At 52.6% G+C, this 18,701-nt stretch overlaps 1 protein-coding gene across 1 annotated transcript; it reads left to right on the top strand.

Annotated features, from left to right (window-relative positions):
- The first annotated feature begins 11,044 nt into the window (after positions 1-11,044).
- KIF12 (kinesin family member 12) lies at positions 11,045-18,461 on the top strand. The gene is made up of 19 exons (XM_037492342.1): positions 11,045-11,089; positions 11,159-11,224; positions 11,327-11,405; positions 11,578-11,705; positions 11,820-11,895; positions 12,228-12,362; positions 12,546-12,681; positions 13,796-13,893; positions 14,043-14,193; positions 14,853-14,971; positions 15,054-15,158; positions 15,736-15,838; positions 15,921-16,011; positions 16,200-16,286; positions 16,774-16,861; positions 16,934-17,038; positions 17,640-17,740; positions 17,830-17,948; positions 18,085-18,461. Exons 1-19 carry the CDS (start codon positions 11,064-11,066, stop codon positions 18,219-18,221), a joined length of 1,950 nt encoding a protein of 649 aa, XP_037348239.1. The 5' UTR covers positions 11,045-11,063; the 3' UTR covers positions 18,222-18,461.
- The last annotated feature ends 240 nt before the right edge of the window (positions 18,462-18,701 follow it).

Here is an 18,701-nt window from a genome sequence, read left to right as displayed (position 1 = left end):
AAAGTCAAGGAAAAGATAAACACCTGGGATTACATCAAACTGAAAAGCCTCTGCACGGCAAAAGAGACATTAACCAAAACAGAGAGACACCCCACTGATTAGGAAAAAAATCTTTGCACTCCAGTCAACTGATAAGGGACTGATCACAAAGATATACAAAGAACTCACATGACTCAAAAAAACAAAATAAACAATCCAGTCAAGAAATGGGCAGAACTTAAAAGACATTTCTCCAAAGAGGAAATGAAAATGGCCAACAGGCATATGAAAAAATGTTCAACATCCCTTATCATCAGGGAAATGCAAATCAAAACCACACTGAGATACCACCTTACACCAGTAAGAATGGCACCTATCAAAAAAACAAGCAACAACAAATGTTGGTGAGGATGCGGTGAAAAAGGAACTCTCCTACATTGCTGGTGGGAGTGCACATTGGTCCAACCACTATGAGAAGCTGTCTGGAGGTTCCTCAGTCTACTGAAAATGTAGCTACAATATGACTCAGCAAGTCCACTCCTAGGGATCTACCCAAAGGATACAAAAACATTGATTCAAAAGATCAGCTGTATCCCTATGTTTATTGCAGCACTATTTACAATAGGTAAAACCTGGAAACAACCCAAATGCCCAACAATAGATGACTGGATCAAGAAGATGTGGTACATATACACAATGGAATATTATTCAGTAATCAAAAAAATATAAACTCATGCCATTCACAGCAATGTAGATGGAGCTAGAAGGAATTATGCTCAGTGAAATAACCCAAAAGGATAAAGAAAAATATCCCATGGTTTCACTTATAGCAGGAATACAGGGGAACAAAATAAGACATCAGTGTAAAAAAAATAATAACAGTACAAAACACAACAAAGCAAAAACAGACAATTATAAATCAGAGACATCCTGCAGGGGAGGAGGAGGGAGAGGGATCAGAGGGAGGGAGGGAGGAGCACAGGCAACTGAGGTGATGGTGCATGGGAGCATTGGTGAAGGAAACTCTATGGAGGCTACACCTGAGGGGGTGGGGGAAGCAAATATTGTTTAAAAATGAACAATGGGGCCTCCCGGTGGCTCAGCGGTTGAGCGCTGGGTTGCGAAGCTGCCCGTGGCATCTGCGGCGCCTGTTCCATCCCGGGCTGCTCCCGGCCACCAGAGGAGGGTCCCACATGGCGCGCAGACCTCTCCTGCCGCCCGCTGCTCCCCTCAGCAGTGTACTTTGGTCCTTCTGCCTGCTCTGCTCCCCGCTCTGGCTCTGGTGAATTCTCTCACCCTCCCGCACTTCTGACTGTACCCGGTGCTTGTATAAACAAAACAAACAAACAAACAAACAAACAAATAAATAAAAACATGCCTCTATTAAAAAAATAAATAAATAAAAATGAACAATGATGTAAAAACATTTTAAAAATTAAAAAAAGAAATCATGGTTGGGGTACACAGTTCATGCTGTATTCAGGGTCACGAAAAGACAGTTCTGGGGTACAGCCCCAATTCACTGACAGATTACAGCTCTTCTGAGAGTCTCAGTTTCCCCAGCTGTAACCTTTGGATCTTTTTCCCTACCTCAAAGTGTTGCTATTAAAATCCAATTAATTCAAACAATATATTATGCACTGGATGCCTACTGTGTGCGTTACTCACAGCATTCTAGAATTCCTCCAGAGGGTAGGCTCCTCTCCTGCACCCAACTCAAGGAATCCTCCCCTGAAGACTCAAGCTAAACTGAGGATGTACTCAGGAAACTGACAAAGGACAGAGAAGGATCCCATGGTCAGAAATCTGCTTGACCTCTTCCTTCTGTCTCTTCCTGTAGCCATGACTTTGAGCAACTTAGCTTCTGCAAGCTTCAGTTTCCCCTCCCATACATAGTGGAAATATTAATACCACAGAAGGATGTTGCTATGATTAAATGACATCAGTGGCTTGAGAGTGCTTGGCTCCGTCCTTGGTCCATTCTCTGTGACCCATGTTTGCTGTTATTAGACACAGTGGTTAACAGTAAGTACTTCATCATTGCAGCAGCTACAGTAGTGAAGAGTATAGTACAAATACTAGCAGAAGTAGTGCTGGTAGGGATGATAGAAGAGATACTAATAGTAATAGTAATGGTAGTAGAGTCAGTGGCAGTGGTAGTAGCAGCAGTTGTAAGAAGCACTAGGACTCATAGTAGTAGTGGAAGTAATAGTCTTTTTTTTTAAGATTTTTAAATTTATTTATGCATACAAGAGCTGGGGCACAGGCCAGAGATGTGGGGGTTGAGAGGATTCACCAGAGACAGAGTGGGGAACAGAATAGGCATATTGACTGAAATACACGGCTGAGGAGAGCAGCAGGTGATTCAGGAGAGGTCTGCTGCGCCATGTGGGTAGCTCCCTGGCTGGGGGTTGAACTCGTGCTGCCGTGGCTGCGAATAGCTTCATAAGTGTGTCTTAACCCCTTGTGCCACTAGGGAGGCCCCAATAGTTTTAAAGTACTGGTGGCAGTGGCAGAGAGGACTCATAGTAACATGACAGTAATATTTCTAGCAACACTCTAACAACTATCTATACTACTACTGGTAGTGGTAGATGTGCTGGGAGTGGAAGTTATACTAGCAGACAGGAGCAACAATCATAGCGGAGCAACAGTAGAGGTACCAGTGGGATCATAGGCATGCCCAAGTAGGCACATGTGCCAGGAGAGGGAGCTAAGACTAAGAATTCAATCCTTCTCATTCTGAGGAGGTTTTATGTCCATTTTAAAGAGACTGGAAAGGAGAGGATCCAGGTGGATGGGGTTGGCAAGAAGAAATGAAGGTGTGCAGAGCCCTAAGAATATATCTTGGTGACAGAATCTTGGGGCTGTAGGTGCCCGTGTCTCTCCCTCCACTGCCCCCAGGGAGGAAGGACAGTGTTTGCTCCAAGAAATCCTCGAGTCACCTGTGGGTGCCTCTGGTCCACCCTGCTCCTCATTTACAGTGGGCATATGTGCCAGGTCCCATGAAGGTAGAGGGGTTTCCCTTGGGTAACAGGGCAGGGAATAATGGTGAGTCTTGGAAGAAGGGATCCCTGCTTCCTGGAAGGGCCAGCTCCGAGGGTGTGGCGGCTGGAAGTCCTGTGCACGCTCCAGCTGCGAGTTCCAGCTCCTCAGCTGCCAAAGGCAAGTCAGCAGCAGGGCCTGGCACCGCCCCAGGCCTTGGGAACTCAATGTCCCTGGTGCCGATAAGGTGGGTGGGGGTTCTTGGGAAGAGCCTAAATAATTACCAGGAGGAAGTACCAGGCATCCCCAGGCTCTGCTCATCCAGGAAAGTGAGTAAAGACAAGTTACTAGCCAGGACCATTCTCCAACCTTCCATGGAATCATCTATCTTCTGGCAGTTTGGAGTATGACCCCTCCAATCTTCCTGGCCTTTGATCTCACTAAGGAATGGTTTTATCTTTAATTTGCCCTACTTCTGGATCTTTGCTTGTGCTGTTCGGGGTTAAGTCTCATGAAGCTGTCCACAGTCACCGCAGCACGAGTTCGATCCCTGGCAGGGAGCTGACCCACATGGCACAGCAGACCTCTCCTGTCTCGCCCGCTGCTCCCCTCAGCAGTGTATTTCAGTAGATCTGCCTGTTCTGCTCCCCAATGTGTCTCTGGTGAATCCTCTCCACTTCTTGTATGCATAAATAAATCGTAAAAAAAAAACAGAGTCCTCCCTGGTGGCGCAAGGGGTTATGAGGCAACTTATGAAGCTGTCCACAGCCACTGCAGCACGAGTTGGATCCCCGGTCAGGGAGCAATCCACATGGAGCAGCAGACCTCTCCTGTCTCACCCACTGCTCCCCTCAGCAGTTTACTTCAGTCAATCTGCCTGTTCTGTTTCCCCACTCTGCCTCTGGTGAATCCTCTCATCCTCCACACCTCTGGCCTGTACCCCAGTTCTTGTATGCATAAATAAATAATTCTTTAAAAAAGAAAAAAACACTGATACTCTGCCTGCTGCCCTAACCAATGATTCCAGATATCCAGGGTGGGGCCTGGAATCCCCAGGAGATTTAATGGCAGCGGTGGCCCTCTTTCGTCAATCACTTAACAAGGGAAGAAGGCTGGGCAGCCGGAAAACTGCAATGGCAGCCCTTTGAAGACAGGGAGAGATGGTCAAAACAATCCAAATTCAGCTTTGCAGAACAGCTCACAGAGGAAGGCTGTGAAGGGAGAGCAAAGGCTGGGACAGGAGGTGACAGATAGGTCCCACCATCCCACCTGTGGGTGCCAGACCCTGGACAAGCTGCTGAACATCTCTGAACCTCAGTTTCCTGATGTGTAAGATGGGGACATAGTCCTCCACCATAGTACCAGTCCCAAAGAGGATGACTTTGAAGAGACATTAAAATAAAGCAGGAAAAGTACTCAGTGCCTCCTAAAGATAACCTCCCAGCCCTCTGATGTAAAAGGTTCCAGACCCATGAGGCATCGTTGTGCAAGAGATGGCCCTTCACAGTCTTACGTGTTTTCAGAGGAAAACACACAGCTCAGAGGTAAGTCATTCCTGGGTGAACAGTGAGCAGACACTGACTCAGGGGAAAGCGTTTACGTTTCTGGGGAGAAGAGCCGAGATCCTGGAAACAACAGGGCTTTTGACAGCCCTGGGATCCTTGGATTTCACAACTGCCCAGTGAGGCTCATTTTTACAGGAAGCTGGAGCTTGGCTTTTGGGCACATTTCCTCTTACTGGACCCTCATGCCTTCATCAGATAGACACGTGGGGGTGCCTCTGTGCAGGCTCTGAGCTGGGTCTGGGATGTGGCATGACCACCATTGGCCACCGCACCCAGCTGAGAGGCTGAGGGAGGCTTTGGAGGACTGGAGCTGGGCATTTAGGGAAAAGGGGGTGAACTGGCGTTATCAATGGGTTGTGGCTGTGACGACTGTGAATCTCTCCCATCTGTTCCTAAAATCACTGCTTCCACCATGAATGCAATGGCTGCTCCAGCCTGTACTGCCCCCAGCAGTACAGTTTCCACATACAGGAAATGGAGTAGGGGGCCAGATAAAGATTCCTTACAGATTCACTTTTCTTTGGAGAATTTTATGAAATGAGTCCTATGTCCTACATTCACATTTTAATTAAGGATTACATCAAGTTCTGTTTGGAAGATTTCATAACAGGCCTTGGACCCATCTGGCTTTTTCTCCACTGGGGGTTCACGGGGAAATAAAAGCTGAGTGTCACATGATAGAGGAGCGTCCTCCCTCTCCCTTCCTGCCCCATCGCTGTTCCACTTCAGTCCATCACAAGTATGTGGGCTGGGTGGGCCCCAGACTGGGCAAGCCTCTTCCCACTGCACCTCGGTCTCTGCACCTCACAAAGCGGGTGAGGCCTCCTGTGTCATGTGTCACTGGATGTTGGAAGGAGGGGGTGGTTTGGCCCAGCAGAGCCCGTTCTCCTCCCTCTGGGATCTTAAATTTGTAGCAGATGGTAGGTCCAAGAGGCCGGCTTGACTGGGGTCAGGAGAGTGTCTCTCCATTTCTGGGCACATTTGAGGAGACCGTGTGGCAGGAGCTGTTGATATCCATGATGAATGAGCCCCTAAAAGAATCCTTACATCATGAACTTGAGTGTTTGTGGTTAACCTTGAGAGGAAGGGACAGAGAAGAGATGTGTCCAGCAGCCTCTGGCCAGCCTCCCTTTCTCCTTCCTGGCTCCTTCCCTCCCTTCTACCAGCATGTGCTGAGCTCCTACTGTGTGCTGGCTCAGCCCCTGCCCCCAGCAGACAGGAAGTGCAGCCAATGTGATGGGGGCTATCTCATAGGGAATCCCAGAAGGCTGTGGGGACGCAAATATGGCTCCAGCGTGACCTGGTGGCTAGGGGGCACTGGGGAAGGCCTGCAGGACAAAGCTGCCAGGCAGAAGAGCACTCCTGAAAGTGGGAATAGCAGGGGCAAAGGCCTGGAGGAATCAAGGAAAGCCTGGCAAAGTGTCTGGGCTGGAGCACAGCATGCAGGGACGGGTCGGGGGAGGGGCAGGTTGTGAAGAGGGACAGTCAGAGGGATCAGCAGGAAAGAGAGTCCTAATGAACTTGAGTTCTGGCAGGGAGCTCAGACTTTATTCCGAGACCTAGGGTGTCAGGGCAGAGATCTCCCAGAGGGGGATGTCTGGCGCTGGAGGAAGGACAGTGGATGGAAGGGGCTGGAACCAGGGGCAGGGTGTGTGTGGGAGGCTCCCCTGATTGCTCAATGTTGCTTTTATTCACTCCCTCAAAGAGCGCTTCTTGAGGGACGACTCATCCCTCTCCACACACCAAGCTGGCCAGCTCCTCCATGCGCACAGGCGCAGGAGAGACGTCTGGGCAGAGCGTGGCCCGCGCTGGACAAAGCCTCCTTTGTGGCAAGTCCTGGGGCCACGGTGGCGCAGTGCTCTGCTGCCCTCTAGTGAGACCCAGCGGTGCACCCCTAGGGGGCCAGCCTACTCCTAGACATTCTGAGTTTCCCCCTCTCTCCTCCCCTGGTCTCTCCCTCAAGCACAGGAGCCCCACTGCTTCCTGGAGTAGGCGCCACTGTCTGCAAATAGGAGACAGGTTCAGACAGGGGAAGGGCAGTGAGGAGTGGAGGGGACATAGAGGGACTCAGCTCCAGCTGTGGGAACAGGGAGCACCATGGTCCATGAGGGTCCGCTAGTGGGAGCACAGATGTTACCTGTTAATTTTCTCAAATGAATAAACACCGTGATGGAGACAGTGATGACACTGGTGGGAGATGGTGGAGGTGGTGATGGTAGAGATTGGGAGATGCTGTTGATGGGGGCAACGGTAGATGTGGCAGTTGCTGTGATGAAAGGATCATGGGGACTCTGGGTTACAGTTGGTGACGGGAGAGTTTTGGTGAAGATGGTAATAGGGTTATGGTGACAGTAGTGGTAATGATGACATTGATGGAGTAGAAATAGTGGTACTGGTTATACGATCGTAAAGCTACTATGAACATGGCAGCCCTGATGGCTTTTAAAACCAGGGGTCCTTTGAAAACATAGGTCAGAGCATGCTACTCTACTCGAAACTTTCCAGTAACTCTCCTTTTTACCCTGAATAAAAGCAAACTCCATGGAGTGTCCTACAAAGGTCTGCATGACAGGGTTCGCCCTGCCTCTGTGATATCATTCCTCCAGCTCTCTCCTTGCTGACTCTGCTCCAGGCACATGACCTTCCATTCTTTGGCCACACCAGTCAGATTCCTTTGCACAGGATGTTCCTTCTGCTTAAGGAAGGTCCACCTCAGGACCTTTGCACAGGATGTTCCTTCTGCTTAAGATAATGTTCCTCCAAATATTTGCTCCTCTAACTTGTTCTCCTCCCTGAAGTCTTCACATAAATGTGAAGTACCCCATAACCATATCATTTTAAATTACTATAATCTTTTACCTGCTCCCAACACTCCTGGTTCCCCGCTCCTTGATTGATTTCCCCCTAACACTTCTCAGCTTTTCAAGCGCTAAATTACTCAAATGCTTATTTATTTTGTCTCTCTTGTCCACCTCCCTAGGGGGTAAGTGCCATGATTTCTTTTTTGTTCATTTCTTTTTTTGTTCACTAATATTTCTGAAGGCGCCAGGCTTATACAGACTACATAAAAATTTGCTGGATGAACCCTCAATTAAAGGGTAGCATATGTTTGCACTCTTAGCGAACAGAACCAGAACTTTGCTCTGGTTTGTGGACATGCAAGATGCGCTCTCTGACTCTGGATCAGAAGCCTGGCATGCAAGTCCCTACCGGCAGCTCATTACACCCCAACATGGGCACAATCTTTCACTCTGCACTCTTCTCAACAGCCCTTCACTGTGGCTCTGTGGTTAGTTTGAGGAGGGAGAGAAATCTAATGCAACTAACACACACTGCAATGTGAACAACTGCTAGTCTTTATACCATTTTTTTTTAAGATTTGTTTTAATTTATTTATGCATACAAGAACTGGGGTGTAGGCCAGAGGTGGGGGTGGGGGAAGGTGAAAGGGTTCACCAGAGACAGAGTGGGGAACAGAACAGGTGGATCTACTGAAATCCACTGCTGAGGGGAGCAGTGGGTGAGCCAGGAAAGGTCTGCTGCACCATGTGGGTCAGCTTCCTGGCTGGGGATGGAACCCATGCTGCAGTGGCTGATAGTGCTGAGACTTAACCCCTTGCACCACCAGGGAGGCCCCTAGTCCTCACACCTTTAATGACACTTAAAGGAACTACTTATACACTTACTGGCTCACCACCGAAAACAGAACACTGCCACTGCAGCCAGAGCCAGGACTCAGAGATCATGATTCTTAGTTTAAACGCTCCATTCTACCATTTTTTGATTGCATTCTTCTTAAACTACCTTCGCTGCTTACCTGTTTTCCTCAGGGTTTTTTCCAAAAAACAGGAATAGTAAATCTTGTCCCATGCACGTTGAAGATTCAAAAAATATATAATAGGTCGGGGCACTTGAGGGTTAAAAGGAAACTTGGAGATCACCTAAGGATGTCAATTTTTGCTTCTAGACACTAATCTCTACATTTTATTAATTACTTTGAGCTACGTTGTCTTAACCAAATTTTAGAAAAACTATGTAAAATAGGGGTGGGATCATCAGTCTCTTTTTACAGGAAGGAAACAAGTTAAAAAGGGGGAATAACTTGTTTAAGGCTCTTGTAATAAGTTAGCAGCAGAGCTAGGGGCAGTGGCTCTTTGCTCTAACTCTCCCTATAGATCCAGCTCAAAGCTCTATATTCCCAGTGGCGCAGAGAGTTGAGCACAGCGCTGTGAAGCTGTGTGCAGCCTTTGCAGAGCGGGCTCGATTCCCAGCCGGGGAGAAACCCACATGGCACGGCAGACCTCTCCTGCCTTGCCCGCTGCCTCCCCTCGGCAGTATCTTCAGTCTGTCTACCTGTTCTGCTCCCCTCTCTGTCTCTGGTGAATCCTCCACCCTCCCATACATCTGGCCTGTACCCCAGTTCTTGTATAAATAAATAAATCTTAAAAATTAATAAATAAATAAAAACACAGAATTCCAGGAATTAAAAAAAAAAGCTCTACATTCAAAAGTCTTTTGTTGGCATGCCTCCAGGCATGGGGAGCTCACTGCCCCCCCCCCCAGATAAACCATTACATTGTCGGGTGGTTCTGGTAGGTGGCTGCCACTTCTGGTGCTATATAAAGCATATTGCATTGAGAGGGGTGGTGATTAGGGCTTCTCTCCTCATGTGTATTAGTGGAGGAGGGAAATTTATAAAAATATTCAGAGAACCTGCAGAGAGGGCCTCCCTGGTGGCATAGTGGTTAAAGACATGGTGTTATCAAGCTATCGCCAGCCACTGCAACTTGAGTTTGATCCCCGGCCAGGGAGCTAAACCACATGGCACAGCAGACCTCTCCTGTCTTCCCCACTGCTCCCCTAAGCAGTGTATTTCAACAGATCTGCTTGTTCTGCTCCCTACTCTCTCTGGTGAATCCTCTCACCCCAACACCTCTGGTCTACACCCCAATTCTTGTATGCATAAATAAACAAATCTTAAAAAAAAAAAAAAGAACCTGCAGAGATGGCTAGGCCTCTTCAAGGTCTTCCTAAGACATATCACTTTGGCATGGGAATTATTTCTAATTAAGGTCAACCAAGGAACTGTAGGCTCTTAAGAAACTTAGCTACCTAGAAAAATGAAAATTTGGGACAGTCTTACCCAGAATTATGGTTTTTACCAGAAATAAGCTTTCTATTAGAGAAAACTATCTATTGACACATGGCAAGGCAAACATCTAATTATAGAACACCTGGTCTTCCTATCAGTCACTCTCTCCTTGTCAGTGAGCACCCCCCCTCCTTGAAGCCCCATCCTTAGCACTATTGCCTTTAGAATGTTCTTTTCTCCTAGTAATCTATCTGCTGTTTATTTGATTGCTTGACCAGTATGAGAAGGACCAAGAGGGAGATGGGTATATTTCCTCTCCTCCCCTAGCATGATAATAATTATAATAATGCCAAACTTCACTGTTTGTAACTTTTCAATTACTTCCTGCTTCCCTGAGGAGTGAATCCGACTAGCCCCTTAATGGGCCTGCCATGAACTTGGTTCAGCTTCAAACTACCTCTGCACACTACACACATCTCCCCCTCCACTCTGGCCTTCTGCAGCATGTTCTCTTTAGAACGCTCTCACCTACCAACCTCACCACCCTGCCAAACTCCCCATGCCTCTGAACCCCACCCCAATCCATGCACCCTCAAAAGCCTCAGCATGCTTTGTATTTACCTGTCTTCCTAGCAGGATTAGAAGCTGGGAAGGGGTAGGATCTGCATGTGATTCCTCCCTCCAGGTGCCCAGCAGGGAGCTCACCCAGAAGATGACTGCCCTGCCCCATGCAGTCAGAAATCTCTGCTGCCCATGAGACAGAGCAGGAGAGCATTAAATGCTCCCTCAGCGTTGGATCAGCCTTGGCATCGGAGAGACTGGAGGTCCAATGTTTAACCACATGCATGCTTCAGGGCCTGTTGTCAGCTCAGCTAAGAACTCAATCATGCCAGGCTTTTCTGGAGATGAGACCTGGGCCCCTCCCATCTCTCCAGTTCCCTCCCCCCTTTGCCTTGGACCGTAAAAGAGCTGAATTTGCTGTGGAGGGAGAAGGAGGGACGGTTACAAAGCTGGAGGAGTGTGTGGAAAGAGCAGGAAGAGACTGTCTGGTCTTTGCTCTGCCCCAGGCTTGCTGTGTGGCCTTGACTACATCCTTCCCACCTCTGCCTCAGTATCCCCTTTTGTGCAGAGGAAGCTGGTGTAGGTGGTCCTTTCTGATGAGGCTGGCCAAGAGCAAGAGATCCTGGGACTCCAGAACCCCCTAGCTAGGGGTCCCCTCGCTTGGGAGACATTTCCTCCACGCAGAGGTGGGTAAATCTTTAACAAGCTAGCCCAGGGCAGGTCGGAGCCTTTCCGGATGGATGACTGCCTGGGAGAGAGGGGATGGGTGCGGGGAGGTGTAAGCTGTGTATAGCTAGTTCCACGGTGGTGGAGAAGGGAGGGGATTGGGGAAGGAAGGGAACGGGGCTTGGGCGGAGCAAATTCTGCTTGCAAAGTAGGACATGGAGGAACGCGGGTCCCCAGACGGGTAAGTCGAAATTAGGGAGGCGGGAGAGGCCGCTGAGCTCACGGATGGTAATTCGCGTTGCTGCCACAGGGACCCCGCTCGGAGCCTGGAGCAGGGACCGGAGGGCCCGGAAACGCCCATCCAGGTGGTACTCAGGTGGGTATGGGTTCGACAGGCCGGGTCCGGGCAGGGGACCCGGAGGGGAGGGGAAGGATGGAGACAGCAGGCTGGACAATCAGCCCTCCCATCGAATCCCAGGGTGCGCCCCATGAGCGCGGCCGAGCTGCGTCGAGGGGAACAGAGCGCGTTGCACTGCTCAGGGACCCGGACTGTGCAGGTGAGGAACTTCTCCACACACCCACACCCAAAATACCTCGCCTAAGGACACGGGGTGGCCCTTCCCTGGGCAGTTCTGACCCAGGCCTCCTCCACGACCGTGCCCCGCCCTGCCCTGGAGGGCCACGCCCTCCCAGAGTGCCCCGCCCCCTCTCCGCCCCCCGCCCCCGCAGGTGAGCCCCCCGGGTGGGGGCCCCGACGTGGCGTTCCGCTTCGGGGCGGTGCTGGACGCGGCGCGCACGCAGGAGGACGTGTTCCGGGCTTGCGGGGTGCGGCGCCTGGGCGAACTGGCCCTGCGAGGGTGAGTGAAGCTTCAGGGGCCTCCCCAAGCAGGTGCACTGCCCCCACCTGTCAGCCCGCTCCCCCGTCCCCTCGCGCTGCGCCCCGCGTCCAGCCGCGCCCCTGCCTCCCGCAGCTTCTCCTGCACGGTCTTCACCTTTGGCCAGACTGGATCGGGGAAGACCTACACCCTGACAGGACCTCCTCCTCAGGTGGGCTGAGCATGAGCCAGGGTCCTGGGGCTGAAGTCCTGGAGAGGCGTTGGCAGGGCAGACCCCCAGAGGGAAGGGGCTTGGACAGTGCAACCCACCCCCTTTATTTGCAGACAGGGAGATCGAAAAGTGAAGGGACTTACCCGATATGGAGTTCAAATTTGTACCCGTTACTTGCTTACTAGCTCTCAGTATCTGCATCTGTGAAATGGAAGCGAGGGTGCAGGCGGTGAGAATGAAATAAGGGTCTGAACCCACAGCTCCAGCTGGGGGCTGGCGCATTGTCTGTGCTGGTGGTGGTGACACCCTGGCTCAGCTGTTTCTGCCCCCAGGGGGAGGGGGTGACCATACCCCCCAGCCTGGCTGGCATCGTGCAGAGGACATTCGCTTGGCTGCTAGACCGCGTGCAGCACCTGGGCGCCCCGGTCACCCTCCACGCCTCCTACCTGGAGATCTACAATGAGCAGGTGGGGGGCTGAGATGAATCCAAGGGGCCCATCAGGAGCAGAAGGCATTTCTGTCCAAGAAGCCCCGGTCAATGGGCAGCAGGTGGTGGAAGTGGTGGGGGATGGTGTGGTCACTAAGGGGAAGGATAGGACAGGGACTCAGAGAGGGGCGCTTCCTTCACCCCTGCCCACCCTCCTCTCCAGGTTCGAGACTTGTTGAGCCCAGCATCTCCCAGGCCATTGCCTGTTCGCTGGAACAAGACTCGGGGCTTCTATGTGGAACAGCTTCGGGTGGTGGAGTTCGGGAGTCTAGAGGCCCTGATGGAACTTCTACAAATGGGTGCGTGCTACTTTAGGGGAGCTTTGGGGTTCAGGGAGGCACATTCCTCAACTTTCCCTGAGTGTGTGTTCAGAGCTCCCAGCTGGAGCTGTGGGTTCAGACCCTTGTGGGAGAAAAGGGGTCAGCAAAGCAACAATTCAAATACAGCCCAAGGGTGTCTCTACCTGCGCCCCCTCTCCCCGCCAGGCTTGCTGCTTCTGCCTTTCACACTCTTCCGGGCCTACCTGTCCTCTCCTGCCAGGGTCTCGGTCAGGCCTCATGTTTGCTCCCCAGAGAGATTTTCCCGTCTCAAGGCTGCCCCCTTCCAAGACCCTCCCCTGAGGGTAAAGGTGATTATCTTTTAGGGTAGCCTGTAAGGCCCTTCTTCTCCAGCCTCACTCATTGACTCATCAACTGTTTAATGAGTAGCTAGGACATGGAAACAACCCAGGTGCCCAGTGATAGAGGCTTGGATCCAGAAGATGCGGTACAGCCACACAGTGGAGTACTATCCAGTACTATCCAGCAGTACTAGCCAGGACGAGACAAAATATTGCCATTTACAGCAAAATGGAGAGTGCAGGGAATTCTGTGTAGTAGAGCAAGTCCGACAAAGACTATTGGACATTTACATAGTGGACAAGCTGACAAAGCAAAATACTGTAAAGTTAGAGGATGCTAATAAGCACAGTGAGGTTTCTGAGATAAAGGGGGAGAAAGGGCCAAAGGGGCCTAAGATGGCATTGGGGGAAAAAATGAAAGCCCTGCTACTAGAGGAAAAAACAGATATAAAAAATGTTTAGCACCCATCTGTGGCAGGCACTGGGACACAGCCTCTGGCTCTGGCCCCAGGGTAGTGCCAGGCCTCTCGGTGATTGCTCTCCCTGAGATTCTCAGCCTCCCTCCTCACAGCAGTAGGAGAGGTATTCGTAAGATGTAACTCTCATGGACATCTTTGCTCAGCTCTCTCCACCAGCCTTTTATTTGCCTGGGCTCAAGCCCACCATTCCCTGAGCCAGCACCCCTTTTCCTGCCTCTGTGCCTTTGCTCTGCCTACATCCTCTTCCAAGATGCCTTTGCTCCTTTGTCCTCCTTGATGGCCACTGGGTTCACCTCCTGATGTTTTCCACCCTAGGTCTTAGTCGTCGGAGGAGCTCAGCTCACACCCTGAACCAGGCATCTAGTCGGAGTCATGCCCTGCTCACACTCTATGTCAGCCGCCAGACAGTAAGTGCCCCACTTGGAGAAGGAATGGCCCCAGGGACCCCAGCAAGGGTTGGCCTCTGGGTGTAGAAGCCGACTTGGGCATGCAGAATGGAAACCCTTGGTCTTGTGAGTTGGGTGGAGGCAGTCCCCATCAAACCCTGATCCCTCATCCCCAGCAGATGCCTCCCGTGGGCCCTGGAGAGCCCCCCGTTGGTGGGAAGCTGTGCTTCGTAGACCTGGCTGGCAGCGAGAAGGTGGCAGCCACCGGATCCCGCGGGGAGCTGATGGTGGAGGCCAATAGCATCAACCGCAGCCTGCTGGCCCTAGGTGAGACCTTGGTGCCAGCTGGACTGACCTCCCGAGCCCCTCACTTGTGTGTGGCCCCTAGTTGACCACAGTGGCAAAAGCAGAGGACTTGTGCAGGGAGGGCTGTGATCCAGGAGCCCGGGCCTCCTCATCTCAGCTTGCTATGGCCTCACATCTCCCCTCTTAGAGTTTTGTTTATGAATCTGTAATTCTTGGGAGTCTGTAAGGTCACATTTGAATTTGGGGATAGACACTCAAGTGCAGAATAAGAGCCCTCAGATCTTCAACCTGTCCCTGTGCAGTTGGGAAGACTGAGGGGTGACTGAGAGGAAGGGAAACCCCACCCCCACCCAGGTTTTTGAGGGCTGGGCCCTCAGCCTTCTCTGTGACATGTGTGGGGAGATACTCAGGAACTCCCTCTTCATTCCATCCATTTGTCAGACCTTTCCTGACCCCTGCCAAGTGCCAGGCCCTTGGGTGGGCATTGGGATCAGGGTGCACAGGGCCAGCTCTGCTCTCCAGGGGCCCCAGTCTGGTGGCGGAGACCAGCCTGCATGGGTAATGAGATCACATGGATAGAGGGATTTGAGAGTCACACAGGCCCAGGTGGAGAGCCCAGCTTTGCAGCCGAGTGGCCTTGGGTAAGGGTGTAACCTTGCTGGATCCTGCTCTCCCCCCAGGTCACTGCATCTCCCTGCTGCTGGACCCACAGCGGAAACAGAGCCACATCCCCTTCCGGGACAGCAAGCTCACCAAGCTGCTGGCGGACTCACTAGGGGGGCGTGGGGTCACCCTCATGGTACCCAGCAGGGGCTGGCAGGGAGGTCTGGGAGCTGAGGGAAGACTGACTGGGGAGAAACACTCAGGGGAGTCCTCCCCAGGTGGCCTGCGTGTCCCCCTCTGCCCAGTGCCTTCCTGAGACTCTCAGCACCCTACGATATGCAAGCCGAGCTCAGAGGGTCACCACTCGGCCACAGGCTCCCAAGGTAAATGCAGGGAGACCCAGGCAGGGGTCAGGCAGGGGAGATGGTTGGGGATGAGGCAGTGATTGAAGGCTGAGTTGATGCCATGTTTGGAGCTTGGGACTGAATCAGAGTTGGGACTAGAGAGGGAATCTTGATGACGGGTCATGGTTGGGTAAAGTGGGGTCAGAGTTATGGTCAGGATTGGAATCTGCTTTGAGATATGATCCCTGTCAAGCCAGGATCCCACTTGTTTTCATGATGTAGTCAGAGTTGAACGAGAGTCTGATGTGGGATCTTGTTTGGGGTCAGAATCTGGGCCAGGGTTTGAACAGAATTGAGTTTGAGCTTGGCCTTGGCGCTGAGTCCAGCTTAGCACGGCCCCACTGGGCAGGCAGCTAAGGCCATATTACATGTGAGTGCCGTCAGGACAGCGTGCCCCATCCAGGTGGATGCAGATGTGCCCGGGTGCAAGGCTAAAGAGTGGAGTATGGACCGGATTTTAGGTTCCCCTCTTGCTTACGCTCCCCATCTCCCGCAAATCCTTGTGCAGTGCACAACCTGTACAGCCGTGAATGGCCAAGGGCCTCTTTCTCTGCAGTCCCCTGTGGCCAAGCAGCCCCAGCGTTTGGAGATAGAGATACTGCAGCTGCAGGAGGAGAACCGTCATCTGCGATCCCAGCTGAGCCAAATGAACCCCAAAGGTATGAGCTGCCTTGAGTTGGGAGTGGTACGTGGCTAGGATCTGGGGCTCCCTTGCATCTGGTCACCTCCCTTCGCCTGCAGCCTCAGGGCTCAGTGGGGCCCGGGTGGCCTGGGCTCAGCGGAACCTCTATGGGATGCTGCAGGAGTTCATGCTGGAGAATGAGAGGCTCAGGTAGGCCAGCCCCCCACCAGGGGGGGTCTGCCATAGCCCTATGCTTCCCCCGCCTTCCCTCCCCAGCCCCCTGCTTCCCTCCTTTCCCATCTACCTCCTAGAGCTCCTCCTGCCTGGGGGTGAAGAGGGGTAGATGGGAGACCCTACCGGCCCCACCCCGTCACTTTCTTGAACCCTGCTCTTCCCAGGAAAGAAAAGAACCAGCTGCAGAGTAGCCGGGATCTGGCCCAGGATGAGCAGCGTGTCCTGGTCCAGCAGGTCCGCGAGCTGGAGCGGTGAGCACACACCAGGCCAGAGGTGGCCTTGGGCCAGTGGGAGGAGGTGGCTGAATGAAATGGGTAAGAGGGTTCAGATTCCAGTTCTGCCACCGACCAGCTATGTGACCTTGGTGCAGCCTGCCTGTGTTTCCTCCTCTATAAAATGGGGATAATATAGTCCACACCTTAGAGGGTTGTTTTAAGGTTGGATTGAAGGTGTTCACAGGTGGAGCACTCAGAATGGTGCCTGGCACACAGCACAGGTTTCCCCCACTCTCTGAAAGCAGAACATTCCTGTTTGGTATGATTTGGTAGGTTATTTTTTAGGTCTGGAAATGCTGATACCATTAATTTATATTCCCAGACCCCTCAAAAAACCCACCAATGCCAATTTTGGATAGCAGGGGAAACCTGTAAGTGCTCCTCAAGTGTTTTTTAAAAGGGGGAGATTTGGGTGCCAGCCTGGTGGTGTGGATGCAAGCACAGACTCCACCGTCCTCTCCAGGCGCCTCCTCTCTGCCTACTGCCTTCACCGGGCAGGTCCTGATCCAGCCCCGCTATGTCCCTGTGTGGTGCCACATCTCCCTTGCCATGTGAGTCTGTGCCCGGCCTGTGGGGGAGGGGGAGCAGGGATGTCACAGGGCCTCTGACACGCCCACTTGCAGGCGCTGCCACCCCTCTGCTCCTGCCCCTGCTGCCATCTCTGCCCCCTGTGCCGAGCACCTCTGGCCAGCTGGGCCTGCCCACGGAGAGGGCACCACCTGCCCCAGGTAGGAAAGGCCAAGGGGGTGAGGGGAGGCTGGAAGAGAGAGAGAGCTTGACCGCGGGGTCCGAGGCTTCAGGGTCCAGGGATTCGAAGGTCCCAAATGGGTGACGGGGATGTGTAGCTGACTTGGGGCTCCCTCTGCCCAAAGTTTGGAATAGTGGTTCAACCTCACCTCCCCCACTTTCCTCCTGCCTTCTCCCACTCATCTTGCCATCCATCCACCCATCCATCCATCCTTTCATCCACCCTTCTATCCACCCCCAACCCCCCCCCCAACTTACACATCTCCTTCTTTAGGCATTATTTATGTGTCCACGCTCTTGTTCAGTAACACTCTGAGGTCCTCTGTGCCGGCACCTGCTCTGGGCACTGAGGATTCTGATAGAGTAGATACGCTTCCTGCCCTCAGGCGCTCCCAGTCTCCAAAGAGGATATCACAAGGGTCACTCGCTGTAATCAAGACCCTGCCCCTTTATACCCACCTGATCTTGGTGCACTGTGGGACAGGCATGGCAGAGATGTGGTGTCAGGATCAGCACCAGGGAAGTGGGGTACAGAGAGGCAGGGCTGAGGTCACCCAGTGTGGACTCTGGTCTCTCCCACAGGTGTTTGACCCTAAGGCCCCAAGCGGTATGCCCCCATCTGCCCGGCCCCCACCTTGGGCGCCACCACGCAGCCCTGGCTCTGCCAAGTGCCCGAGAGAAAGGTGGGCCTTGCCCTGGGGCACAGGGACAGGGGAGGAAGGTCCTGGGAACTGTGGGCTCACTTCTGCCCACCCATCTCCCCCTGACCCAGGAGTCACAGCGACTGGACTCAGACCCACGTTTTGGCAGAGATGCTGGCTGAGGAGGAGGTGGTACCCTCTGCACCTCCATTGCCCATGGAACCCCCTAACACATCGCCAGGGCTGAGAGGTGAAGGGAAGGAGGGGCCCCTGGTGTATGTGGGGGTGGGAGGTGGTGATTACCATCAGCAGATGTTGAGACCCTAAAGGGCCTAGGGGGGGCAGGTCCATGGGGTGCAAGCCTTGACTCTCTCCATGTCCCTTAGGTGGAGCTGCAGCTCCAAACCTAGCCCAGAGGCTAGAAGCGCTCAGGGACCAGATCGGCAGCTCCCTGAGACGTGGCCGGAGCCAGCCACCAGGGCAGGACACACAGAATCCTGGCCGGGTCCTCCGGCCCCGCTGAGAAGCAGAAATCCAGGAGGCCGCTGTGCAGCCCCTGTGCCCCGGGTCCAGTTGTCCCATCTGTTAAATGAGAGAGCTGCTACTGCTCCACACTGTATGGGCCTGGACAGAGGACAGGTCCTGAGATTGGGGTACAGGGACTGGGGGTGCAAAGGTAACATGCCACTCAGACCATGAGAAATGAGACCAGATTCAGGAGAAACCGGGCAGCAGGTAACAAAATACATGAATAAAGAGAGATGTCCACTCCAAGTCTGGCTGTTCCTCTCCTCCGGTAATCTGTGGGGGTTGAAGTGTGGGGTGGAAGGGAGTGTGGGTGTGGAGAAGAGAAAAATCCCCAAGAGGAGGGATTCCTTGCAAAGGTGTGTGTCCCATCCTGATCAAGAATGTTCTGAGCTCCCATCTCCTTTTGTGCATTAAACTAGTCTTAACTGAGCAACTACTATACACTGCTGGGCAGGTGTGGGGAGTGGAATGGTGC

This window comes from Talpa occidentalis, unplaced genomic scaffold (genome assembly GCF_014898055.3).
Source record: "Talpa occidentalis isolate TD23 unplaced genomic scaffold, MPIMG_talOcc4v2.1 talOcc4.7, whole genome shotgun sequence".
Taxonomy (NCBI): domain Eukaryota; kingdom Metazoa; phylum Chordata; class Mammalia; order Eulipotyphla; family Talpidae; genus Talpa; species Talpa occidentalis.
Note: the sequence above shows the minus strand (reverse complement) of the source record. Positions and strands in the feature narration are given on the sequence as shown.